The sequence below is a fragment of the Antrostomus carolinensis genome, unplaced genomic scaffold, assembly GCF_000700745.2.
Source record: "Antrostomus carolinensis isolate BGI_N321 unplaced genomic scaffold, ASM70074v2 scaffold954, whole genome shotgun sequence".
In the NCBI taxonomy this organism is placed as follows: domain Eukaryota; kingdom Metazoa; phylum Chordata; class Aves; order Caprimulgiformes; family Caprimulgidae; genus Antrostomus; species Antrostomus carolinensis.
Genome location: NW_010312622.1, coordinates 80,097 through 105,790, shown reverse-complemented (window position 1 = coordinate 105,790; position 25,694 = coordinate 80,097). Strand labels below are relative to the sequence as shown.

The window sequence follows — 25,694 nt, the reverse complement described above, 5'->3', positions numbered from 1 at the left end:
AGCCAAAACTGGATCCTATCTCTGATTAGCTGCTTGATTATATAATTCACATTTCATCTTTTTACTAGTTGAACAGTCTAGTAGTGTCAGGTTTAGATCACATGTTGTAATGTGTCCATATGCTGGACAGGTCAAAGTTTTGAAAGCTTTGAAGTTCTATACTGTTTCTACATAAGCCCATTTTAAATGTTCTCTTTTTTAAAATCGAAAAGATCTCTTGTTGTTTCTCCAAGAAAACCTTGAGCAATTAGTATGGACAGAAAAGAGTTAATTTTTTTTTAACAGCAGACTGAGGAAAAATAGCAATAATTGTCTAATGAAACTGTATTTTGCAATTGTCAAGGACAAGCCGTTCATATCAGCTATTCAAGTGAAACAAACAGCAAAGTACTTCTTTCTTTGATAATAATCACAGAATCATAGAATGGTTTGGTTTGGAAGGGACCTTTAAAGGTCATCTAGACCAACCCCCCTGCAGGGAGCAGGGGCATCTCCAACTAGATCAGGTTGCTCAGAGCCCCATCCAGCCTGACCTTGAATGTTTCCAGGAATGGGGCTTCTACCACCTCTCTGGGCAACCTGTACCATTTTTTCACCAACCAGTTTCATCCTTATATTTAGTTTAAATCTCCCCTCTTTTAGTTTAAAACCATTACCCCTTGCCCTACCACTACAGGCCCTGCTAAAGTTTGTCCCCATCTTTTTTACAAGCTCCCTTTAAGTACTGAAAGGCCACAATAAGGTCTCCCTGGAGCCTTATTTTCTCCAGGCTGAAAAACCCCTCAGTCTTTCCTCATAGGAGAGCTGTTCCAGCCCTCTGATCACTTTTGTGGCCCTCCTCTGGACCTGCTCCAACAGGTCTACACCTTTCTTGTGCTGAGGACTCCAGAGCTGGACACAGCACTGCAGGTGGAGTCTCAAGAGAGCCGAGTAGAGGGGCAGAATCACCTCCCTCGACCTGCTGGACACGCTTCTCTTGATGCAGCCCAGGACACGGTTATTGCCCTCTGGGCTGCAGGCCCACATTGCTGGCTCATGTCCAGCTTTTCATCCAGCAAAACTCCCAAGTCCCTCTCCACAGAGCTGCTCTCAATGCCTTCATCCCCCAGCCTGTATTGATACTGGGAATTGCCCTGGCCCAGGTGCAGGACCTTGCACTTGGCCTTGTTGAACCTCATGAGGTTCAAATGGGGCCACTTCCCGAGCTTCTCCAGGTCTCTCTGGATGGCATCCCATCCCTCAGCTGTGTCAACAGCACCACTCAGCTATATTTTATTGCTTTTCAACTTGGTTATGAATTCAATGGCTTATTCTTTAATTTGATGCCACATTAAAATTCTGGAGCGCTACAGTCATTTAGCAACTTTCAGCATTAGTTGAAATGCAAATTTTTCCACAGTGAGAATCTATGCGTGCTTAAGTATGACAAAGCATTTCTTGTTTTATTTCAGAGGACAAAATCTAGGTCATAAACATTGATTCATTCAAACCCTTATCTAAAATTCAGATGAGCATCTCTTAAAGCTTTTTGCTGCTGATCACATCTATGATAGATGCTTGCCCAGAGACAACAAAACTGAGCTCAAATTGGTCATAATTCAGCCATTGGAGGGCAGCAGCTTCTAACTACACCCCAGACTAATTCAAAAGAAAAACCCTGCTACCACGAGGCACCAGAATCTGAAGACCATTTGGCATTATTTCAGTGCCACAAAAACATTAAAGAAATGATGGAGGGCAAATGGTAAGGTAAGCCAGCACTATGTTAGATCCTTATGAAATAACTATCAAGGAAATCGATGATGATAAAAGCCACTTTTCAATGAAAATATTTATGATTACCTGTAACATTTTGGTGATGAAAACTGCTATAAAAAGCTTTACATACAAAATTTGCTACTGTTTCTGAAGCTTTCCAAGAATTAATGAAGATAAAACTTCATCTCCTTGTAGACTGGGCAACTTTTTGTTCCCAAAAAAATAACTTACAAAAAAGGGGAAATGGATTCTAAATCTCATTCTTTTGCTGCAAAATCTGCTTCAATACTTCTACATTTTCTTCATATGACATACCACTAATGGTAAGGTCTTCTCTCCATCTCCATATTTAAAAGAACCCAAACAACCAAGACACTTCTGGGTTCAGTTTCTAACTTCCAAAGTATTATCTTAGCTGTTCACAAATGGGTATGGCAAAGCTTGATATTTTCATTAAGATATCCAGTAGCTAGATATACCTCTCTCACTGAAGCTTCTCTCCCACTTTATTAACCAAACGGGCAGTATACTCCTGTTGCCTCCTTTAAATATCCCTGAACACTTGAAAAAAAGCTGCCTGAAGTTCTTACTATGTAAAGATAGCGATTTAAAGCCTGCATGCAATTACTTACATTCTAGAACACTTAGGAAGATAACATATTCATCTTCTATTGGTAAACCATAAAAACTGTAAAAAGTCCAACCACCTCAATATTAAGCCTTGTTTTTACATAATTTGATAAAAATCAGAACAGATTCACCAATGTCCTGTTGATACTTTCAAAAATGTCATTCTAGTCAAATAAAAAAATAATAATCACAGAATCACAGAATGTCAGGGATTGGAAGGGACCTCAAAAGATCATCCAGTCCAATCCCCCTGCCGGAGCAGGAACCTAAATGAGATCACACAGGAAGGCATCCAGGCAGGTGTTGAATGTCTCCAGAGAAGGAGACTCCACAACCTCCCTGGGCAGCCTGTCCCAGTGCACTATCACCCTCACTGTAAAGAAGTTTCTTCTCAAGTGTAAGTGGAACCTCCTGTGTTCCAGCTTGCACCCATTGCCCCTTGTCCTATCATTGGTTGTCACCAAGAAGAGTCTGGCTCCATCCTTGTGACACTCACCCTTTATATATTTATAAACATTAATAGTCCCCAACTCTAGACCATATCACAGCTTATAGCTGCCTTGCACACTAGAGGAGACTGCTGCAGCCACTGAAGTGCTCATCCACACCATGAAGCTGCAAAATATTTCTGCAACTCATCACAGATAGGTTCCTATAAATGTTTCCATATGAACAAAAGGCTTCCACATGAGTTTATAGACACATTTAGAGGTTGTCTCCAGGATTACTGTTGGGTAGCAATACTGGTTCTGATGTACAAGTTGGACTATTTGGGAAAGCAACTTTGCTGCTAAACCTTTAGGGGTTCAGTTTTGCAACGTTATGAATATCCTCAGATTGAAACTTCAAAATAGCCTTTCATCCTAAAGAATCCAAATACCAGCTGGCCCAGAATGCAGAACTTTCAGATGGTAATCAAGCAAAGGGTGGCAGAGTGAAGACAGAGACCTGGTGCTGTAGAGCAGGCATTTATTATTTAGGACAATGCTTACATGGGCAAGGTAGGGAGACAGAGGATCATACCCTGGGTTAGCAGCACCAAAAAAACCTCATGTAGTACCATGTAACCTTTCTGTATATTTTAACATTTGAGAAAGACCACTCAAGTGAACCACTACTGGTGAAAATATTTACTCATAACTGACTTGCACAAAATTAATCTAATAAAATGATACTGAAGTGGAATGTTTTTATTTTTGGTTAAAAAAAAAATAGTTTGTCTTCCTCAAGGCATCAGTTGTCTTTATTCATGTGGCTCTCGCAAAGCTACATGTCTAGATGCAGGGAAATGGAAAATAACAGCTTCAGGAATCAAAAACTGCATTGCTGTCATTAATTTCTCATGAAATCAAACTACTAAGAGGTCAGCATGGTCAGCATGTTACTCTAAAATATTAGTAGTTTTACAGTGAACTCTTTTCATTCCATACTGAGAATAGTTTCATTCCATACAGAGAACAACGCCTATTTTATATATAGTTATTTAATTGAGCCTGTTTGTTAACATTTTAGTATTCTTAAAAGTCCTAATTTTTTTTTCAGTCTGATACACTAAAGATACTCAGTTTGGTCCTCCATGATTTCTCTAACACATTAGAGAGACAGATGCAGTGGAAAGCATCTTAGTTAAAAGTCAGCAGCTTTCCCCCCTTAAGTGAAAACTACTTTTCTCAAAAATTCAAGTTATGAGTTGAACAAGTCTTACTACAAACAGTCTTACTAGCCCCTCACCCCAGCCTTCAGCTTTAAGGTACACTGGAGCTTCTTCCTGATTCACCAACTTCAACTCTACTTAAATTTTTGTCTCCAGCTCGAAACTGGTAATCTGAACAAAAAATAAAATTTAAAATTTAAATGAAAAAAGACATCACTGTACAGTAGAAATTTGGATCATTATTCCAGGCCACTTCCATGCAAAGCAAAAAAGATAGCTCAAGGCCAATTCTTTTTCCATTTGCTACCTTCATATAGAACTACAGTTGAAAGCATAGTTTGTGCTGTCAGTGCCACCCTTATTTTAGCAACAAGTGGCCTCTATAGTCAAGACTAAAATCTTGTTAATTAGTAACATATTGTTAACAGTCCTTCGCTCTATTTGGTTCCCTCAATGAAATCAGTTTTAGGGTTTATGTACTTGTTTGCAACTGAAAAATGGCACATCTACTCAAATTTCACCTGTTTGGTTGCAAGTTTTAGAGTTTAATTTAAAAAAATCTAATTGCATCAAAGAACCTTCTCAGTTCTCATTTGGCAAGCATGCGTAATAAAATAAATGTCAGTGTGCAAGCTGCTCTCTGTACTGCAAACTCAAACTTGCTCAAACTACTTCTGTCAAGTACTTCATGAAACAATGCATTAACAATTCCTAATTATATTTAACGAAGGATTAAAGGCAATGAGGAAATGTTCAATCTATTTTGGAAAGTGTAAGTCAAACTAATGTAAAGTTTTCAAGTTTTTGCAAAAAACCCCCAACCCCCATAGTTTGAAATTTGCAGAAAACACATTTTCTGAACTTGGTTCTATCTAAAGCTCCGCTCTGTCACCTATCTATACGCAAACTCCCTAATTTCCAGCTCTTCAGAATATCTCCTGTGACAGCATCTCTGGTACTTCCTATCTAATGCAATATTAAAAACTTTTATATTTTACTGCTAGACCTGCTTGTCTGTAAGGTTGCCTGGAAGCAATGTCCCCATACATCTGTCAGACAGAAAAATTGATACCAGCATAAGATTCAGTATCATTCACACATAATTTTAAAGCTTCATGAATAAGCAGTGGAACTCAATATTAGAACTGGGAGATGTTGAATTTCATGAGAAGAGAAGCTTTAAGTATCAAGTTAGTTAGATTTCTATGACTTACTCTTAGGTAAAGCTTTTCTCTCTCTGTTCAATTAAAGATTGTTTAAATTTTAAAGGCTTCCTGGAATATTTTTGAAGAATTAAAAATAAAATTTTATTACAAGAATTTGTGAATAAAAAAAAAGCAGAAGACAGGGCAATTTCAAGAACAGATTTTAAGAGGAAAAAGAATTGTTATGATTGATGACACCTTCTCTCTGCTAGGATAGAGAAATTTCTAACACCCAAAAAGGGTTTCTGGCCATTTTTACTCATTAAGTTATTAATATAGTTTAATTTATTAATAACCACTCAAATGTTAATAAAAGAGAAACTGTAATAGATCTGTTCTGAGCAGTCATCCAGGCACTTCTTACAGAGGACAATGAATTATATACTTATGTAATATAGTCCAAAACCTACAGAATCTACAAATCTAAGTATTATTTTCTAGAAAGTCTAGAAAAAAAAAATAAAAAAAATCACATAGTACTTACCCTCTTGTTTCCTCTTCTTGTCCTTTTCCTCTTTGTACTTTAATCCACTGTTCCAACTGCAGCATTGAATTGGTTCTCTGCATAACTCGTTCGGACTCCATATGTGACTGAACCGCATTGTGCTGACCTCCATCTCCAGCGTCTGCCAGGACAACACCAACAGCTTTATTCTCAGACCCATTTAAATGAACTGGTCTGAAGTGTCCAGCTTGAATCATGGTTATAGGCAAAGTCCTGTATTCGGATCCCAACGGATTTAGCTTTACACTGTTAATTTTTGTTAATGGTTTATCTTGCCCAACTTTCTGGAATCCATATTTTTCAGCTTCCAAAGCTTTCTTCTCCTCATTTTTGTTTACTTCTTTGTTTTTCTGGTTATTTTGTGCCTCTGGCTTAATTAGCACCCGATGGTTTGAAATATTATTTGCTTCTCGAGGTGGTGTATTTTCAGTGGTTAACTTCTCCACTCTGGAAAGGAAATATGATATATTAGCTATATGCTATATATAAAGCTATAATATCAACAACACATTCATTAAAAAACACTAACAAAGAATCAAAAGTAAATATATTTGTGTTTATCAGGGTTCTTTCGGTGAATCTCTCTCCAGATATTTTACACCAATACCTTGTATTTGAGAGGAAAATCCAGGACATATTTTCACAATAATCAAGGACAGGCTGGTTTTGTGTTGTTTTAGGGTTTTTTGTTCTGTTTTTGTTTTGTTTGGTTTTGTTTTGGGGGTGGTAGTAGTGTTTTGTTCAGCTTGGTTTTTTGGTTTTGGGTTTTTTTTTGTTGGTTGGTTTTGTTTTTTTTTGTTGGAGAGTGAGCGTGTGTCCACACTTCTCTATTTCTTTACTATTTTAAAAGCGTTTATAACATGGGGTAAATTTTTTAAGCCAAGTCCAAATTAAACCCCTAGAAAAAATGTGCATAAGACGAAATAAAGCTGGACTCTGAAAAAGTAGATGTTCAGTTTCTGGAGGGCTAGACATTCAAACAGTAAAAATATTCAGTGGCTCTCCAAGAGCTAAAGCTTCCAGATGTGAACAGCCAGAAATTCAGACAATTTCTAAAGCCATCTTTAAAAATGGCAGCAGATTACATTGCTGACCAACTTGTGATTCACAATACTGCTGAATTTAACATATAATGAGCTCCTTTAAAGAAAGCAAACAACTTTTCATGGTCACTGGCACCAATTAGGTTTCTCTGGTATGTTATCACTTTGGCTGGCATGTATTTTGTGGAAACTAACTGTGGCTTCCCTAATTTTAAAGGGGGAAAATAGCTGCTGACTTAAGGAACTGTGCCACAAAAGTAATGATATTTTTAGAACAGTTACTTGCTTTACAGTACTTACACAAGTACTCAATGTATGCAGTTCTATTAGCTGTCTTCTTTTTAAAATTTCAAAATTTCAAGAAGCTGTATCTTTTTCTGCACTGGGACATGAACTGAACATCCAGCTCATATAGTGACATTTTTTTTCCAGTTTACTAGAAAAAAACCACAAAAACCCTAAAACATTTTGATCAACATTTTTTTGTATGGGAGGAAAGAAGAGGAAGAGATATAATTCTTTAAGATTACATCTCTGTATAAAACCAAACCAACAACAAAAATTTATTTTAAGATGTCAAATTAACCTTTCACACTGTTCTGCAACTTTTTTGCAAATGCATTATTCACTTCTATAACTGTCCAGTTCAAGTGCTTAATTTGTCTGTAAAAAGGCGATCACATACACAACTGACCAAGAGCACAAGAATGACTGCTCCTCTTAAAAATACTCTTAATTCCAAGTAGACTATCTACATATATAGCAGTAAGCATTTTTGATTACCCCATCTTGAAAAAGAGCCTTAAATAGAATCATAGAATGGTTTGGGTTGGAAGGGACCTTAAAGATTATTTAGCTGCAACCCCCCTGCCATGAGCAGGGACATCTTCCACTAGACCAGGTTGCTCAAAGCCTCATCCAACCTGTCCTTGAACACTTCCAGGGAGGGGCATCCAACAACTCTACACTTCCTCAACAAATTTAAGCCATGAATTTCCAACAGGCCAACAACTATTTGGGACAGAACCCCAGCAAATACATAAAGACTGAAAACCATAAGGTCCTTATAAAATACTACCCACTACTAATAATATTGGACACTTAATTTTAAATGCACCTCCCACGTCCACCCTACTCTTGCTATGAATTCTCCGTAGAGAAGAATTGACAAGTACACAATTGCAAACCTATCACTCACAAACAGCAAGACACCAGTGCCCTCTGCATACTGTACGTGGGTTCGAATGAAATGCTCATGCACTTTCCATGTCAACAAGGGATGTTGATTTTTTTTTTTCCCCATGCCTCTTCCTGACATAGTTGTGATGATCCAATTCTCTACTTGATACTTCGTAATGTTATAAAAGTCCTCCAGAGTTCACTCTATTAATATAAGTAGCTCAAAATAGTCCTTTGCTTTCAGTGATTATTCCTGAGCTGCCGACGTGAAAGCGTACACACACGTCAAACTTATTGCAAATGAAAACATTCTTAGCCATAATCTAACAAGAATATTTCTTTGGCTATATGCGTCAGCATTATTTTTAAACACAGTGGGTTTTTTTTTTCTCATGCATCACTATTAAATGCAGAGGTTAGATACATCTGATGTTTTCTGCTAGCAGAAAAGAGAGGGGAATATTTCTGACAACCATAACATTTAGAGAAAGAAATCTCAATGTAGAACCAGTTTTTATGTAGACTTTTGTGGGGGAGGACATGTGGTGGAACTGCTTATACTCAAGTCATTTTTTTTCTGTAGTTTCCAAGTATCAGCAAAGAAATGCTATGCTAAACTCCTAGGCAATTTAAAAGTGTTTTTTTTTCTTTTCTTCCCCACCCCCTCCCAAGGCTTTAAACTTCCCAAGACCAAACATTTCCGCCTAGGTTCCTTCTCAAGGTTATAGGAAAGAAAAAACTGGATCACCTCCTCCCTTCCACCTCAAAACTGTATTACACAGTGTTCTACTGCAAAGTAAAGGAATTTTCCAAACAGGAAAGTGAATGAAAAACTCAATTATTTCCCACAATTATCAAGTGAAAAAAGGGTGTTAAAATTTCAGTTTTCAGTCAGTGCTCAAGAATTTACAAGTAAATGTAAGGACTACCTTGCAAATAATCCTAAACACGGGCATTAATATATGCAATTAATAGTACACCCTTATATAGCACTTGATATCAACCTTTCTCAAGGTGCTTTACAGCAGAGAAGCAGTTGCCATTTTACAGATGGAAAATCTGTGGTGCAGAAGTAGAGTGGCATCTCTAAGGACATTCATCAGGTAAGTGGCAAAGCCAAGACTTGGCACAGTGTTCGATTCACACCATCATAGCACCTTCCACTGTAGATCTTAATTTAAAACCAGCAAACTCCAGAATCACAGAATTGTTCTGCCATCTCTATGCTGCATCACTGGTTACTGTGGTTATACACAGCAGAGCCAAGTGTTTCTGTTTATCATTCTTTGTTGGTGGTGTAGAGGCTGAATGACTGACATTCAAATAAACTTCTGGGCTCTCCTTTAACTTTGTGCATCAAATCACTCCACTCGATGTGAGCAAGAGATCTCTTTCCACAGCAAATGATCCAAATGGGAAAGAATTATCAGAAACTAATAGGTAAATGTAAGAAAAATAAATCCATATTTATATGTGGCTCCATATTTATATCTGGGTCTCAAAGACATATTCAACAAGACTTGCAGGGTGTTTTGAGGATGGGAGAGGGAGAAGACAAAAGAGAATGAACATTGAACAGAAGTGTTTCAGCACATACTGAATGGCTTCAACAAAACAGGAATAATATCTATGGAATAGTAATACAGGAAAAGTACTATTTTGTACTGTTTGATGTCAGTAAATAATTGTGAAAGGGGGTGAAGACATGTAATCAAGTATCAGACAGACATGAAGACTGATTTAACAAAGCCATTTCAAAAGAAAAAGCCATCTTCTCCAAACACAGTGACGTCAGTAAACCCCCACTGTGGGTGTCACTATGCTAACAAGTGCTTTTTTGGCAGCTTAGCTTATGCTGTTCAGGGCGAGGAAAACTACACCAGAAGGAAAAAACTCCACTCTTTTCTTAGTACATGCAGCATCACTCAGAAGAAACAAAGGCTCTGGCACTCAGAGCTGACAGTGAAAGGATAGATAAACAATGCTCTTGAACAGGAGAGAGCAGAGAGATCAGCATTTAGGCTAAAAATGACAAATCAGGATGTTGGTGGATATTAGCATCTACAAACACAAGCAAACAATCAGTAATCATAGATACAACTTAACTACGGTTTGCAGTGATACAACATGGAACGAGTAAGAAGTTTTGCTAATCCAGAGAGGTTGCTTGGGATCATATTTTGAGTCATAAGCTTAAATAGTTCCTTACTGACTGAAGTATTTGTGTTTACTTATTATGATACATCTCTCACTACATTATTAAACTTGAATTTACTATTTATAGGTAGAATTAAAACAAAAATGTTGAGAAAGGAGTAATTACAGTTAAGTCAATGGGACCAAATAATACTTGTCCTTCCCTGCAATTACCCATCAGAAAGGAGATTTTCTGCTGTGACTGCAGATCAGTTATAAAAGAAATGGCTACATTTTTGTTTTCTCACCTTAGTATCTCATTTCTGTATTATATGGCTAACTACACATGGAAAGTAAGAATATTATGGATAACTGGGCAAAATCCCCACAACTTAACATTTTCTATATTGCTTTTATCTTTTTTCTCTCCAAGGAACTCGCATCCTCAGAAAAATAAAGATACAGATTGTAGCTCTGAAATTATTTAAAGCTGAAATATTCAATTTAACAGACAGTTGAGTTTGAGTTTTCAGAGTATCATAACCAGTGAAGTACCTTGGCTTCTAGATTTAAAGAACTATACTGTATAAACTCTGACTTATTATTGGGCAATTTATATTCACAAGCACTTAAGAGTGGCCTGCATAAATATTTAAGGAAGGAAGTTCTTAACTCTAGTTATTGTATTGTCAAGCATCTAGTCTGTTAGAAAACTGTATTCAATGCAATGTTAGAACCTCTAGAAAAAACAGAATTGAGAAAGAAAGGCAGGGGCTGAATTTGACTGAACCAAAGTAATTTATGCTGACAGGCATGTGTGTGCCAAACTTTAGGTTACTTAAGAGATGAGGTAATACAATACTTAATACTTAACAGATTTTTACAGGGAAGAAACAGTATTTCTTCTGGATAGGATCATATCCTGCTACATGGTTCGTTCTAAGAACTGGTTTGATAGCCAAAAGATGGATTCTTTAGAAAACAGATGTCTGAGGGACTTTTTTTTTCCTTATTATAGCTAACAGACATAAAAGTCTTAGTGACTTCACTGGTCTTGAAAGGTATTTTCTCTCAAGTAATTATTTCAAGACAGTATATTAACAAACTTTTCAAAGAGGTCACGTCTCGTCTCTCTTCTTCTACGGTTTCTTGCCTGAATTAAAACAACAAGATGGTGTTAACCAAGTCGCTTTTCCTGTTGCTTTTCTGACACTTGTTTTGGCTGTTGATGAGCTTATCCTGCCTGTGATAGCCAGGCAGAAAACTACTGATTTTGCTGCTGAGTGCTTTTCTACTAATTTTGTGTGCTACACCAATTCACCAAGGAGTAAGATAAGTACCCAAAGCAATGCAAGGCAGATGGCAGGAGCACATATAGCTAAGATGAAAAGTGTTAGATAAGCTCAGCTATACAGGGAATGAAACCCCACTGTTTGCCTGTACGCTGCCAAATGCTTCAAACAGGGAGACATCGCTGCTGGAAGAGGCACTGTGGCTGAAAGAAGAAGGTAGGAGTGCATGGCCAAGCATTTTGGGAGGCTGGAACACCCTTCTTGGCAGTGGACTGCACATCTGTCTCGCTAGCGCAGCCGTAGCACTGCAGCCCAGGGAGGACAACCAGCTTGCAAAGCTGCACTGGGCACCAGGATGAGCTCCCTACGTGTCTTGCTAGGTTTGAGGCAGCAAACATGACTGTACAGCTGTATCCATGAACTGCACAAAAGAGTGGATAGTTACATTTTGGATTGCTTCTTGTGTTACAGGAAATGTCACAAGACATAATGTAACATCTGTCTATATAATTAAGTTTACTAAATGAGAGAGTTGGGGCTGTTCAGCCTGGAGAACAGAAGGCTCCAGGGAGGTCTTAGAGCAGCTTTCCAGTACCTGAAGGGGCTACAGGAAGGCTGAGGAGGGACTTTTTACAAGGGCAGGAAGTGATAGAACAAGGGGCAATGGCTTCAAACTGGAAGAGGATAGGTTTAGATTAGATATTAGGAAGAAATTCTTCACTGTGAGGGTGGTGAGACACTGGCCAAGGTTGCCCAGAGAAGTTGTAGATGCCCCCTCTCTGGAAGTGTTGAAGGCCAGGCTGGATGAGGCTTTGAGCAACCTGGTCTAGTGGAAGGTGTCCCTGCTGATGGCAGGGGGGTTGGAACTGGATGATCTTAAGGTCCCTTCCAACTCAAACCATTCTATGCTTCTATCAAATATCTTCTATAGAGCATTGACTATTACAGGAGAGACTGTGAAGACGATACCTATTAAGGAGGTTCTGTCAGATGGAGATAGACTTTTTTCCACATTATTTTTTTTTTCTACTACAAAGATGTTCTCTTCAAACATTCAGTCTTCACAGTATTGCAAATACCAAACAAAGGTCATTTCACCAGTTCAAAGACATTCAGAATGGCCCATTTCAGTATTATTCCCCCTACAAAGTGCTTATACAACCAATACATGAATTTTGTTGACGTAAAATGGGTCTGATTAATCATTTCTCCATCTGTAACCCACCACAGCTATCTGATTTTTCAGATTAAGTTTATTATTCACCAAGCTAAATGAGATATTTTATTTTGTCAAGGGAACATCTTTCTTTTAAATACAACTTCTTAAAAGCTCTGAAAAGACAAATTAAAAGGTGTGAATGCTACTAAGTATCTACTTGCTTCTCCTTTGTCTCACTCTGCTCATCCCTTCCCCAGATCATATGCTGTTCCCAAACATAAGGAGGGTTACAGGAGACAAAGAACAAAACATCTTCATATAAAATAACACATTATTTTTCCATAGCACAGAGAACAATGTATTTTTCTATTAAGCTATTTCACTATAGCATCCAATGCAAAGAATGAAATACTTCATATACTGTCTATATATTTAAAGGAAATTAAGAGATGAATGCTGATTTCAACCTTTTTTTTTTTTTTTTAAGATCAGTGACTAAATGATTGCATAGGTACAAATTTAAAAGTGTTCCTGGTTTACATGTATCCTTCTCTACGTCCCATAGATTGGTGTAAGTAAAAGTTTCACTACATTTGTCTGACAATGTAAGACAAAGTATCAAATCATTCTGCATTCCATTTTATGCTTCTGCCAGCACCATACTGGAACACAGGACACAGAAGTGTCAGGAGCAAGTTAACAGGAATGACTTGCACTAGTGATGCAGAATTCAGGAAGACTGCTTGCATTTTGACAAGAAGTTCAATGTGCTCACTTTTCTGCAAAAAATGTGCCTTTTACATTCTTTGGTATCTGTATCTATGAAATTTTTTACTTTTTTTTTTTTTTTTTTTTTTTTTTAAACTTAAAACTTCTCAGCATTGCTGCCATTCATTTAGCTCCAGTGTAGCAGGAACTAACAGAATGCAGAAGTAGATCAACTGACAGCAGCAATAACTTCAATCAGTAACGAGGAGGTTTTAAGTTTTCTACTGATGAGGATTCCACTAAAGATGACATGGAACTGACCCAAAGGACATTACTCAGAGAGAAAATGATTCTTACTGGATAGACAGCAGCAGACAATATTCAGTTTCTGAAAACACAAGGCTTCCAGTGATAACTTGCTTTTCATTGTCAACATATGGATACATAAAGGATAAGGCTCCGGACCAGGTAAGTATAAATTTGATAACAGCTTAATGATGAACAAGAATGGCTCCCCACAGGTTGCCCATAAGTGCAATTCTTTAAGTTAGCCAGAAACTATGGTTGTGAATTTGAGATGCATGGCAAGTTTAAACCAAAGACTATCACCAGTTGAGCTGCTGTTGCTGCATGTGGTATTTGCCATTGCCCTTCTTTTGATGCTGTTGGCTGAAGGAACTAATCAGGTTTTTGTCCTCTAGCCCCTTATTCTTAAGGCTTCCACATTCAGAGCAGAACTTAGGTTATTTTACTACTTCAAAATTTTATTGAACATTTTTAAATTCATAAGAGGTCTTCAATATAAGGAGAAATTTATCCAATTTACATTCTATTTTGAGCCATAGGCTTTTGTTTAAATAAATCAAACTAAATATGAGAAAGAGATACACTGTGACGTTGTTTTGAAAATCCACGTTACCTTTTCACAGGCTCTGTCTGCACAAGTGCTGCTTCTGTCATGGCTTTCATCCACAACTCCATTTCCTTCCCTGTATCTGTGCAGAAATAATAGGTCCTCATGTTTGGATGAGCTGCCTGATTGGAAATGACATGGTCATTGCAATAAAAATAAGCATCTGTAAAAGAAGAGGCAAATAATGTTACTGTATGCTCTCTCTAATGTTTTCTACAAGAAGGTTTCTGCAAATATGATTATCAGAAAAAAATATTGGAAGGAATACATCAATATTTCTCAGTCACTGCATTCATATTTTCAAAATAATTGCCTATAATTTTAAATCATTGCTGCTTCATTAATACACTCAAAAAAAAAGTCCTTAAATTTATTCAATCCATTAAAAACTATCTTGACTATCCATTAATATAAATTAATATAATTATTAGAAATAGATTTTGGAATAGATTTTTGCTGTCTGAATGATATAGTAAGTTTTAATTTGTACTTACCACAGTAAATAAATGATGTGTTGCTTAGGAGGCCAAAAGAAGAGCCAAAAGGAGCTCATAAAACAACAAAAAAAGTCAAGAGAAAATATTTAGTAGAGTGATTTATATCATAATTAAAAAGACTAGCTGTGAAATTCTCCTAACAATGATTCATGTTAATACTGTGATTTAAGTGATAATAAAATCTTATTTTTATTTATATGTAAAGATATTTTGTATTTAAATAAATAGAGAACACAGACACAGTCTACAGTCATAAAACACCACACAGTATTTAAGACCCATGGACTAAAAATAAAAGACTAATAGAAAGTTATATTCATTAATTTTCTTATTCTAGTATTTATATCTATATTTACATCAGACCAAATACTTGAATCTTATGCTACTGTATTATGCAAAAGTCAGTCCCAGAACCAGTTTGTCAATCCTGTTTTGCATAATAACGCAGCAAAATGAGTTCTGATCACCAGGTTATTGTACTTTCAGACATAAAATTAAACTGAAAGATTGATTCCCTTACCTTAAAGGCATATTTGCGGTTAATATGATCCTCGGGGGAAAGCACAGATATCTGAAAACTAGGTAGAAGTATGCTACCTAGTATTCCTTCTTCCTTCTCATCTGTGAAGGTACAGTCTTTGATTAGAGAAATAAAGTGTTTTGACACATAATACTCATATTCAGACCCTTCAGTGAAACTACACTTAACAACACGAGACCAGTAACAAGAAGTTTACCTTGGAAGAAAAAACATTAGAGAACCAGAAAGCCAGACTGATTTGCTACCTAGGTGTCTGTACACCATCTCAGAAGTGTGCAGCCCACGAGAGCAATTGTGCAGCCTCTCTCTGCCAACACGTGCTACAGAACGTTTACCACACAGGAGTGCACCCCAAAAACCTGCTAGGCACTGTGAAATCTAAGCTAGCTGAAAACAGCCACCTTTGGCTTTTCCCCCAAGATGGACAAGCATAAAAAACTCTCCTGAGTGTGCTAGTTCTGTAAAAGGTTACACACGTGAGCTACTTTATGGAACGTGCCTTATGGAAAACACCACAAATAGCTTCACTGACAGTTTTTCTGGGGATCGGTGCTTACCTGCATATGACTTCAAAACTGAAAAGTAGATGGAAGTCAAGTTTCTAATTCAGTGACAAAAACAATACCTGCTATCTATTTTCTGCTCAGTAAAACCTGCAAATACCTGTGAGAGCAGAAGTGGTTTAAAATATTGCTCATGATCATTGGCCTTTGAGAAAATTTGCACATTCTTCTTCTGATATCGGGCATATTAAACTACAAGTTTTCATAAACCCCATGAGGAGTTACATGCTATATGGAAGAATGCATATGTTTCAGATAGTCTGTAAACAACAAACTCTCCCCCAAAAGAAACATCCTTTTTCCAGAACCTTGTTTTACATAAAATTTTAGAACAATGCATTAAAATAATAAATTGACATTTTAACTGGAAGCCACAATAAGCTCTTAAATTCAATTATACTTTAATAGAGGAATAATTGGATGCAATTCACAAAAAAATTGTATTTTGATACAGAACTTATAGTCACAACCAGTATCTTAGGAGATTGTCCCCCATAACACTTCCCTTGGTTGAAGATACTGCCCACAACATGTGACTATGTATCTATGAAATTAAGATGAAAACAGATATTCCAAAGTTTCAAGCATGGAAAATTAATACTGTTACAATTAAAATACATGTAAACAGCACAAAAGAACTACCTCTTATAAGAGGATTTTTTTTTTTTTCCCCCATGGTTCTTGTTTACTCACTAAATTCTGAAAAGCCACAACTTCCATTTGTTATTCATATGGGGAAAGCTCTCCCCAGTCCTTTTAGCATTACATGACATGTAATGTCATGTCAAAATTACACTTTCTTTATTATTACACTATTTAAGTGAAGAACTGAGCATAAAATTATCCCAATTAAAAGGTAAAAAAGAAATGAAGGGAGTGGATTTACTTCCAGGTACTCAGCTGTACTCACAAGCATGCCTGAAACCACCTCACCTTCCCCTCTCAAATATTTACTCCTTCCTAGCCACAAATACACAAAAAAATCTGCTTTTTTCCCCTTGTCCATGAATGCCTGGCAAACGTTGGGTTTCCCTTTATTTGGACTGCTGTTTTGGGGAAAAATTTCCTTCTTCTGTTAGATTATACTTTGACTTATGACTGAGTAATTCACGCCCACTAGTGCCATATAAAAGCATTGAGCGTTTTTGTTCTACTAAACAGCTGTATGTCTGGAGGACTTTGGTCTTTGTTGAAGACATACTGCTACACTTCATTTCCACATTTGAAAAATCTGTTTCCCATCACACTAGCTTTTATCTTCACACCACACTGCCCCATACCCATCTTTACTTGTATGCTGTGAATGAATAACACAAGACAAAAATAGTAGATCTTATGTCCAGCTCTAAGATCCTTTATCTGTTGCAACAATAACCTTCCAATATAAAAGCCAGCACTCCTTTATCCCTCCGTGAAATAGAAGAGAGTATTCTCTAAGCTCTGAAAAATTACAATGAATTTTTTTTTTCTGTTAATCTATGAATTAGAATTATTTACTAACAAAACAAAACAAAAAAAACCAAACCAAAAAACCCCAACAACCACAGTCTCATAACTAAAAACACTGGTTGCAATTTGGGAGTAAGCGTATGGTTCCCTCCTTTCAACTTTTTCAATATCTGAGACAGAATTAACAAAAATATAAAAGCATGTGGTTTAGAAGGCAAGTTTTTTATATTTTAGTAGCCATTTCTAATACCTTTAGGAATCTCATTATACATGTTTAATTACAGTTTATCAGCTTTAACTGCTTTCTAGTAAGCGAATGATAGCTAAAAGTTAAGTTTATCATGTAAATAATTTAGACTATTCTGCTTGTATTTCAGCTTATTTGGCAAAGTAACAGGTAGGAATGATAAAGTAAGATTATAGAGCTGTTTGGATTTATTTTATTTGTTGTTGGTTTTGCTTATTGCAAATTTTGTTTTATTTTGAGATACCTCATGTGCAGTGTTTTAAGTCAGTTTAATCTGTTCTTAAGAAAGCTACAAAGCAGCACTTTCTTCAGAACCTTTGGAAGAGAGAGCCTGAAGACTTGTTTCAAATAAAACTCTGTAAGAAAGTAGAGAGTATATAATGATAACTTAACTAAATGCAGTGTAATTGCATCACAATCGATACCTCCGTGACTGAAGTTACAGCCTAATTTTGACTCAGCAGTGGTTTACCCAACTACATATACTTCTTGAGGTAAAGAAACAAAGCCTAATGATTATAATTCAGTAATTCAGAATTTGTTAACTAAAACAGTTACAAAGACAAAGCTTTTGTGTTTCATGACCTGATTTGTCTTGATTAGAACAGAACCATGAACTTTAACAGAACAGCATTCTCAGTTCATCAGTCACTGCTTTCAGCATCACCAGCATCAACCAGTTCTACCAATCCTAAAGTCTCATCCTAAACTGAAACTTTTTTCCACTCTTCACAAGGCTGCAGATGGCCTTAACTGTTCATTTTCCTCTCTTTTGCCAGGCTGTACAATCTTCTTAGCTCTTAGCCTCCTTTAAACTATTATAGTTGTTCACCTTATTTCAGGACTGAATATGTTGCCATATGCACAAATCCCATTTGTCCCCTCAGAAGCACTACAATTAATAATCTGTAATGGGGAAGGAATCAGTTTTCTAACACACATATACCCAGACTAGAATTATAAGCAGCTAATTTTGCCATGTAAAATAAGACTGATGTAGCTCCATGAGGGTACTAACAGATTTCTTTGTTCCAAATACTGCAGACTTCTACTTATATGGAATTGGACAACATTTCACTTCATAAGCATTCATGAACACTGATTAGATTCCCAAAAGGCATATACATCCTTTTTATCATTCCAAAGGCAGAGTTTCAGCTCCCCTGCACTACCTCTTGCTTATCCCCATTTCAGTTATTTCATTTGCCTCAAAAGTCAGATTTAACTTGGTACATTTAGTGCCAAGAAACGTACTAAAGATGCAGGGAAAAAACTACAATCCAGAGTTTAATATAAGAAGTGGCTGTGAATAGGTTTGCCCTTTGAGCATACCTGACAGGCAGGAAGCAATTATGTGAAACTGGTAATTAAGAAAGAAGGAAAAAAAATTAAAATAGTTGTAGGCCTGGATACTGTCAGCAATGCAACTATTTTATCCATTAAGTTAAGTAGCAGCTTAATTTTCCTTACACTTGAGTGCTGTGTCAAAATTTATTTGCTTCCAGTAAAATCAGCAAACTCAGCTCTCCTGAGCAGAACTTACCTCTGTAATAGAAGAGACACAGATCTGAGAGCACAAACCACCGTTTCTTCCACAACTTCATTCCAGTACTATCCTGTATTAAAGTGATCAAGCAAGAACTTTCAGGCTGTTAATAGTAATAGTTCATAAAGTAAACTGAGTACTACATAACTGTGGTACTACTGTGCTAGTAGTTAATTTTCTCAGCTAAGATATTTTAAATATTTTTGACTTCTCATCACAGACTTGACACTGCAAACCAAGATCATAAGCCAGGAAGCCTAAAATTAAGGTGATTCAAGAACAAATTAAATGAGTCTATTATTTTAGCATGCTAGAGACTACAACCTACAGTTAATTGAAAAAATATATACTTTAAAAAAAACCCAAAACCCAAAATGAGCAAGGTAGTATTTGGGTCACATCCTCCTTTGTTTTATGAAGAAATTCTCTGCTGAATTTCATCTTCTACTACCACTCATATCTACAGAAAATTTCTTTCCCCAAATAAAGTTTATTCCTAAAGCAATTTCATTTTCTTTTATGTTTATAACTAATTTACACTGCACAACTCAGAATGAAAGACTGCCACCACTACTGCAGTGTAAATAAGCCAAAGAATTGCAGCGCACACATCCTCGTAGAATCAGATTTAATAAATATGTTAATTTGTTCCAAGAAGAAAAGTATGTGTGAATTATCAATATTCTTGTAGTAAATAAGTTTTGAGGTTTTGTGACAACCAAGAGGATGGATTCTATAATGAAAAACTGTGAGGTGGGTTTGGTTGGGGCTTTTTCTTTTTTTTTGGGGGGGGGGCATGTTTTTTGAGAAAAGTCAGCATCATTTTTAGCCTGATATTTCAAACTCTCCACTTTTTAGAGTGGGGAAATGAGCTGGAGGAGGAAGAAAAAAGGGTAAAGCAAGCATTAGCTAGGAAATATTATTCAGAAAAAGTGAAAAAATCCTTTGCCACAAACATTGTCATAAATAGAATAACTAAACACTTTATAGCACCTTCCTTCTGAGGACCTCAAAGGGGTTTAATGAGCACTGATGAAGTCTGGAAGCACACTGTTGGAAAGGCAAACCCAAGGAGGGGAGACTGCCTTCCTCACCTCACTGACTCAGTAGCGGATTAGGATGCCAAACACCTGGCCTAAAGGACACTGGCCACAAAAATCAACCTTACCACTTGAAAATACTCAAACTTCTTCAGTATAAAGGATTATCTCAAAACCTCAGACAGGCTTTCTGTCACATTTATCCCATCACTCAAAAACACCAACAGGTTTCTACAGGGCCACATGTAAAATCCTGACAGCAATGAGACACTCTAGGAATGATCTTTCGTCCTTCTTCAGACATAGCAGAGTGGCACACAAAATCATTCCCTGCTCAAACCAAAACTGGAGACACAACTCAGTAAACTTGAACTGTATCCTAACAAATTTCAAGGGATAAACAGTCTCTGTTCCATCTCCAAGCTGCAAATGCTTCTGCCTGGAAGCTATTTCAAAAAATGTTGCATGCAGTTCTTGCCAGCTATCCTAATAATGACTAGGAGAAGATAATTTCTTAGATCACCAGAAGTTAAAAAAAAAATCTTTTTCCATAAGTTGAGATCACCACACCACTAAGGGTTTTTTTTTTTCCTGAAGATAAATACAAAACTTATATAATACAATGAAATAAAATTATAACAACTTTATCATTAAGACACAAAATACAGGAGACTAAAACTAATTCAGATATCAAAGGGAGAAGATTAAGTCCCAATTTTGCATGAAAGATGTATGAAGATATGCCTATGTACTACAGTAAAACTGAAGAAATCAGCATGGTGTTTTGCAACAAGGAATATGCAGCTCTATTTACATGGATGATATATATTATTTTAACAAGTGACATTCAGGAACATTCAGGATGGCTTACATGTGAGTTGGACTTTCTTCTTTACTGCCCTTTTTCTTCTTACTGGGAGAGTTTACAGGGGAGTTTTAGATTGGATATTAGGAAAAACTTCTTCACCAAAAGGGTAGTCAGGTGTTGGAACAGGCTGCCCAGGGAGATGGTGGACTGACCTTAGGGACATGGTTTAGAGGTTGCATTGGCAGTGTTAGGTTTATGGTTGGACTTGATGATCTTAAAGGTCTTTTTCCAACCACTATGATTCTATGATTGGGTGGTTCTCATTTTAAATTCTTTCCTACTTTAAAGTACACCCTTTCTGTATCAGTTGATTTACTAATTACTGTTCCCTCTTGATTGGAATTATGTCACAATATGGTAGCAGTATGTTCACAGTAAACATCTTCCAAAAAGAGAGTTGACTTTAGACTTAAAAATTAATAGAAAAATGAGAGGAGAATGCTATTACATGCAATGAGACAGTACACCCCGAGTCAAATAAAACTCGCTGTTCTCTGTGAGTACATAAGCATGTTAAGAAAGTTACCTTGCTAACAAAAAGAAACCTGCTCAAGCGTTCACTGTAAATTTCTGAAGATAGATAGTATCTGTTGGTAAAACTCTTGGCTAAATTGGCTTTCAATTGCTACTGCAACATTGGAAAATACAGCAACCTCTTTTCTTACAAAACCTAATCAAACATCACAGCATTTAAATCATTTTACACATAATCCCTGTACAATGGCATGCATTTTGATAATGAGGTGGATTGAAAACTGGTTGAACTACCAGGTCCTGAAAGTGGTGAACAGTGGCACCAGTGGTGGCCAGTTGCTTGTCATCTACTCCAGGGGTTGACACTGTGGCCAAGACAACATTTAGTATCTTCATTAATGACCTGCACGCTGGGACAGAGTGCACCCTCAGCAAGTTTGCAGATGATACAAACTATGAGGACTGACTGATGCACCAGATGGTTGTGCTCATTCAGAGGGACCTCAGCAGGCTGGGAAATTGGGCAGAGAAGAATCTGATGAAGTCTGACAAAGGGAAATGCTCAGTCCTCCATGTGGAGAAGAATAACCCCATGCACCAGTACACACTGAGGCTGATCAGCTAAAAAGGAGCTTTATGGAGAAGGACCTGGGGGCTGCTGGTGGACAAACTGATCATGAGCCAGCAACGCACCCTCACAGCAAAGGCAGCCAATAGCATCCTGGACTGCATCAGTAGTGTTGTCAACAGATGGAGGGAGGACATCCTTCCTCTCTACTCAGTGCTACTGAGGTCTAGTTGGAGTGCCAGGTTCAGTACTGGGCTCTCTGGTACAAGAAAAACATGAACATACTGAAGCAAATCAGGCAAAGGCCCCAAAGATGATTAAGGGATTGGAGCATCTTTCATATGGAGAGAGGCTGAGAGAGCTGGGACTGTTCAGTCTGGAGAAAGGGCAGCTCAGGGGGCATCTTATCAATGTGTATAAATACCTGATGGAAGAATATAAAGAAGATGGAGCCAAACTCTTCCAAGTGGTGCTCAGTGACAGGACAAGAGGCAATGGGCACAAATTAAGAAACATGAAATACCACCTGAGCAGAGGCAAAGTGATCAAACACTGGCACAGGTTGCCCAGAGAGGTGGTGGTACAGTTCCCATCTGTGAGTATGTTCAAAACCCAGCTAGACCCAGTCCTGGACAACCTGCTCTAGCTGAGTCTGCTTGAGCAAGGGAGGTTATGCTAGATGATCAAGAGGTCTCTTCCAACCATCATAATTCTGTGATCTTAAAATATAGCTACTGTTTCTTCATTAGTGAAACAATACAACTGTACACTAAAATGGACTCAGTAATATGAAAATAGAGTATATTTTTTAGGAAAACAACATCCTTGTACTACTTTATATGCTGAATATCCATGGTTTGACCTGAAACGAGACATAAAACAGCTAGAATCTTTAGAGCATTCCTGTAAGTTTGTTCAGGTAAATAACCATATCTTTTTATACAAGTAAAACTCACTACAAAGGACCTCAGAATGAAAAGCCAGATCATTATGAATCTAGTTTATTCAGAAGCAGGCAGTAAAGATAACATAACACAGATACTCATGTGCACAACCACCTCTGCTATAATTAGGGCTTCATATTTCAGACAAGTTAATTAATTGTCTAATTTAATTTTAAAAATCCATAAAACATCACTTTTAGGAATAGAGTGACTTTTTTGCAAGCTAAAAAGTTGAATAGCCTCAAAACAAAAATAAAACCTCTCGTTTTTGTGACAACTTTTCACTTGAATGAAAGTAGAGGCAACATAAGTATCTAAACATGGAGAAATCTACTAAACAGATACTTCTACATCTTTTTATCTGATAGTAATTTTAAAAAACTAGCTCATCAACAGCATCCAGAAAGCTATGTGCCTAACAAAGTAGGGACAGTAAATGACAATGTAGATTCAAAACTACATATACACATTTGCCTCAGCTGAGTTTAAATGACAAGTTCTTACAGGGTTCTTGGCAGATTTACAAAATATATTCTTCATATGGCCTAATCAGCTTTGTTCTTCAATTTTTTGATTAAACTACTGTACTCTGATTTCCTGCAGAATAAGAAAGTGCAAGTGGTCTGGTATTGTAGAAGAGCGAATCTACAGCAGGCTAGGCAGGTACATGGTCATTATCTGAGTTAAGAAAGCAAGCATTCCTCTCTCTTTTCGTATGTGAAAAAATTGCTTGATTTTCAGTTTGTTATTGAAAATATTTAGTCACTTTTATTTTTTTTAAAGAGATACAGCCTATCAAAAGAAACTTCAGAATTAAAAAAAAAAAACCACAATATGCTGGGCCATACATCCTTGTCCCATCATCTCAGCATGCCTAAAATTAATTCAGCTTCTACCAACATCTGCCTAGGTTTTTCAAGCCCTTTGTGTATTTTAGAGAGAAATATGTACATATAGTATTTCAATGTTTTGTACTTGTCTGATGCCCTTACTCATTTGTATCAGAATGTTATCCAACAAGTAGCTAATTAATTAAAATACCATGTGTCAGTTCCTCACAGTTTATAGCTTCGCTCTCATATTGCTATCAATGTATTTTATGCAAATGATTGTCTTTTGTACATTATACACTTTATGAAGGAAATAAAAAAGAAAGAGGTGAAGAGGGGAAGAGTACCTGTTTGTAGAGCCAGCCACGTCTGACAACCGGTGCATTAGGATTTCTCTTTATTGAGTTTGATCTCTTTCCAAAATTATGAACCTTCTTTGAAGATCGTGATGTCTAAATTGAATTGAACAGGTTAAAGAAAACATGACATCAATACCTCCTGAAAGATCATAAGGCATTTTCTTTAAGATCTTTTTCTTATAAACGTTTCATTGGGGGATTGCAGAATACAAACTGTATTCTTTTTTTAGATAAATAATAATTATGATGGTTCTGCTCGCTTCAGCATTTCTTTCTTTTTCCTCTGCAGAAAATTTGAAGACAAATCCCAAGACAAGTACTTAAAGATTTTTTTTTTTAACAAGAAATAACAAACAAATACATGAGCTCCTTATAAGGCAGGCAGAAAGCCAACTAAGCTGTAGAAAGAGAAGTAAGACTAACAGAACTATTATTAATTATGAAAAATATCACCTGGGCAAGAAAATTCTACTCTTTCCTGCTTCCAACACCAGCCTAATACATGAGAACTTGTTCAGATTTTAACAAGATATAACTCCCAATTTCCTAACATATAAAATTTTTAAAAATTCTTTATTCCCTCTCCAGAAACCTTTGCTCCGTGATCTCTTGGCTCCTTTGAATATTTGTTAGTTGACCTTCCTTCACTAAAGCCTACTGTGAAACTTTTACTTCGTAACTCCAATACTTCTATCTGCTGTTGCTTATATCTTTTACAACCTTGCAGCTATGCAATGATCACAGATGATTAAGAGAAGTAGGATAAATAACCGATTTTAGATTTTATCCTCCTTCTACTTGAGTAACCAAAAGAAATTGAAAAAGGCATAAAGAAACGTGCAGCGCTTTGAGAATTCACACTTCATTCTTTTCAGCCTACGTTTGGAAAGTTTGTTGTGCAACTAAATGAGCTGAACGTTTACTTGTGTTTTAAATTCTGTAAGAATTGGTGCCTCAGAGACCATGTGATGTGATACAGCAAAGTATCCCACTCTGCAAAAGAAGTAAATTTCCAATAAGTTTTTTTAAGCTGTGTTCATGGCTCTGCTCTCAATCCACTATTTGAATTGAGACAATAGTGTTGTGCTTCAGCTTCCCCATCTCTGCTACTAAGACTAATCATAAAGTTATGCAAAGTTCCTAAAGGAGGAAGGCTAAACACTTGGGTTTGTTTTGTTTTGTTTTTTATTTTCCCTTGCAAAACAGAGTATGGGGTTTCTCTATGGAAATTCAATGTACATCACAGATCTGAGTTGGGTTTTATACATGCTTCAAAGAGAATTCCACAGTAGGTTAAAACCCACAAACTGAAAACTGCAATTTAAAATGATGTGCAGTTTTTGTCAACGATGTCATTACCAGAATGATACAACATAGTTTAGCCAAAAAAGAATATTACAAAAAGTATGTGCATTTATCTTAAGTCTACAACACAACGAAACAAGGTTGTTTTGTATTTGTTTTTTGAAAGAATCAGGAGGGAATATAAAAGCAATCAGAGTGCTTTTAATTTCCCTTGGAGATACAGAAATTTGACTCAACTCTGTTTGGAGATAAAGCAAGCAACTGTAAACCCAATTAAAAAT

General features: G+C 36.7%; 1 protein-coding gene across 1 annotated transcript in view; it reads right to left on the bottom strand.

Moving 5' to 3' along the window:
• PLEKHA5 (pleckstrin homology domain containing A5) overlaps positions 1-25,694 on the bottom strand; it is a 71,960-nt gene that overhangs the window by 40,885 nt on the left and 5,381 nt on the right. The window contains exons 3-7 of the mRNA XM_029084756.1: positions 24,097-24,201; positions 19,023-19,095; positions 15,200-15,300; positions 14,189-14,304; positions 5,732-6,199 (exon numbers count right to left, since the gene is read on the bottom strand). Of these exons, the coding sequence (XP_028940589.1) occupies positions 5,732-6,199; positions 14,189-14,304; positions 15,200-15,300; positions 19,023-19,095; positions 24,097-24,201 (863 nt within the window). The remainder of the gene's footprint in view (positions 1-5,731; positions 6,200-14,188; positions 14,305-15,199; positions 15,301-19,022; positions 19,096-24,096; positions 24,202-25,694) is intronic.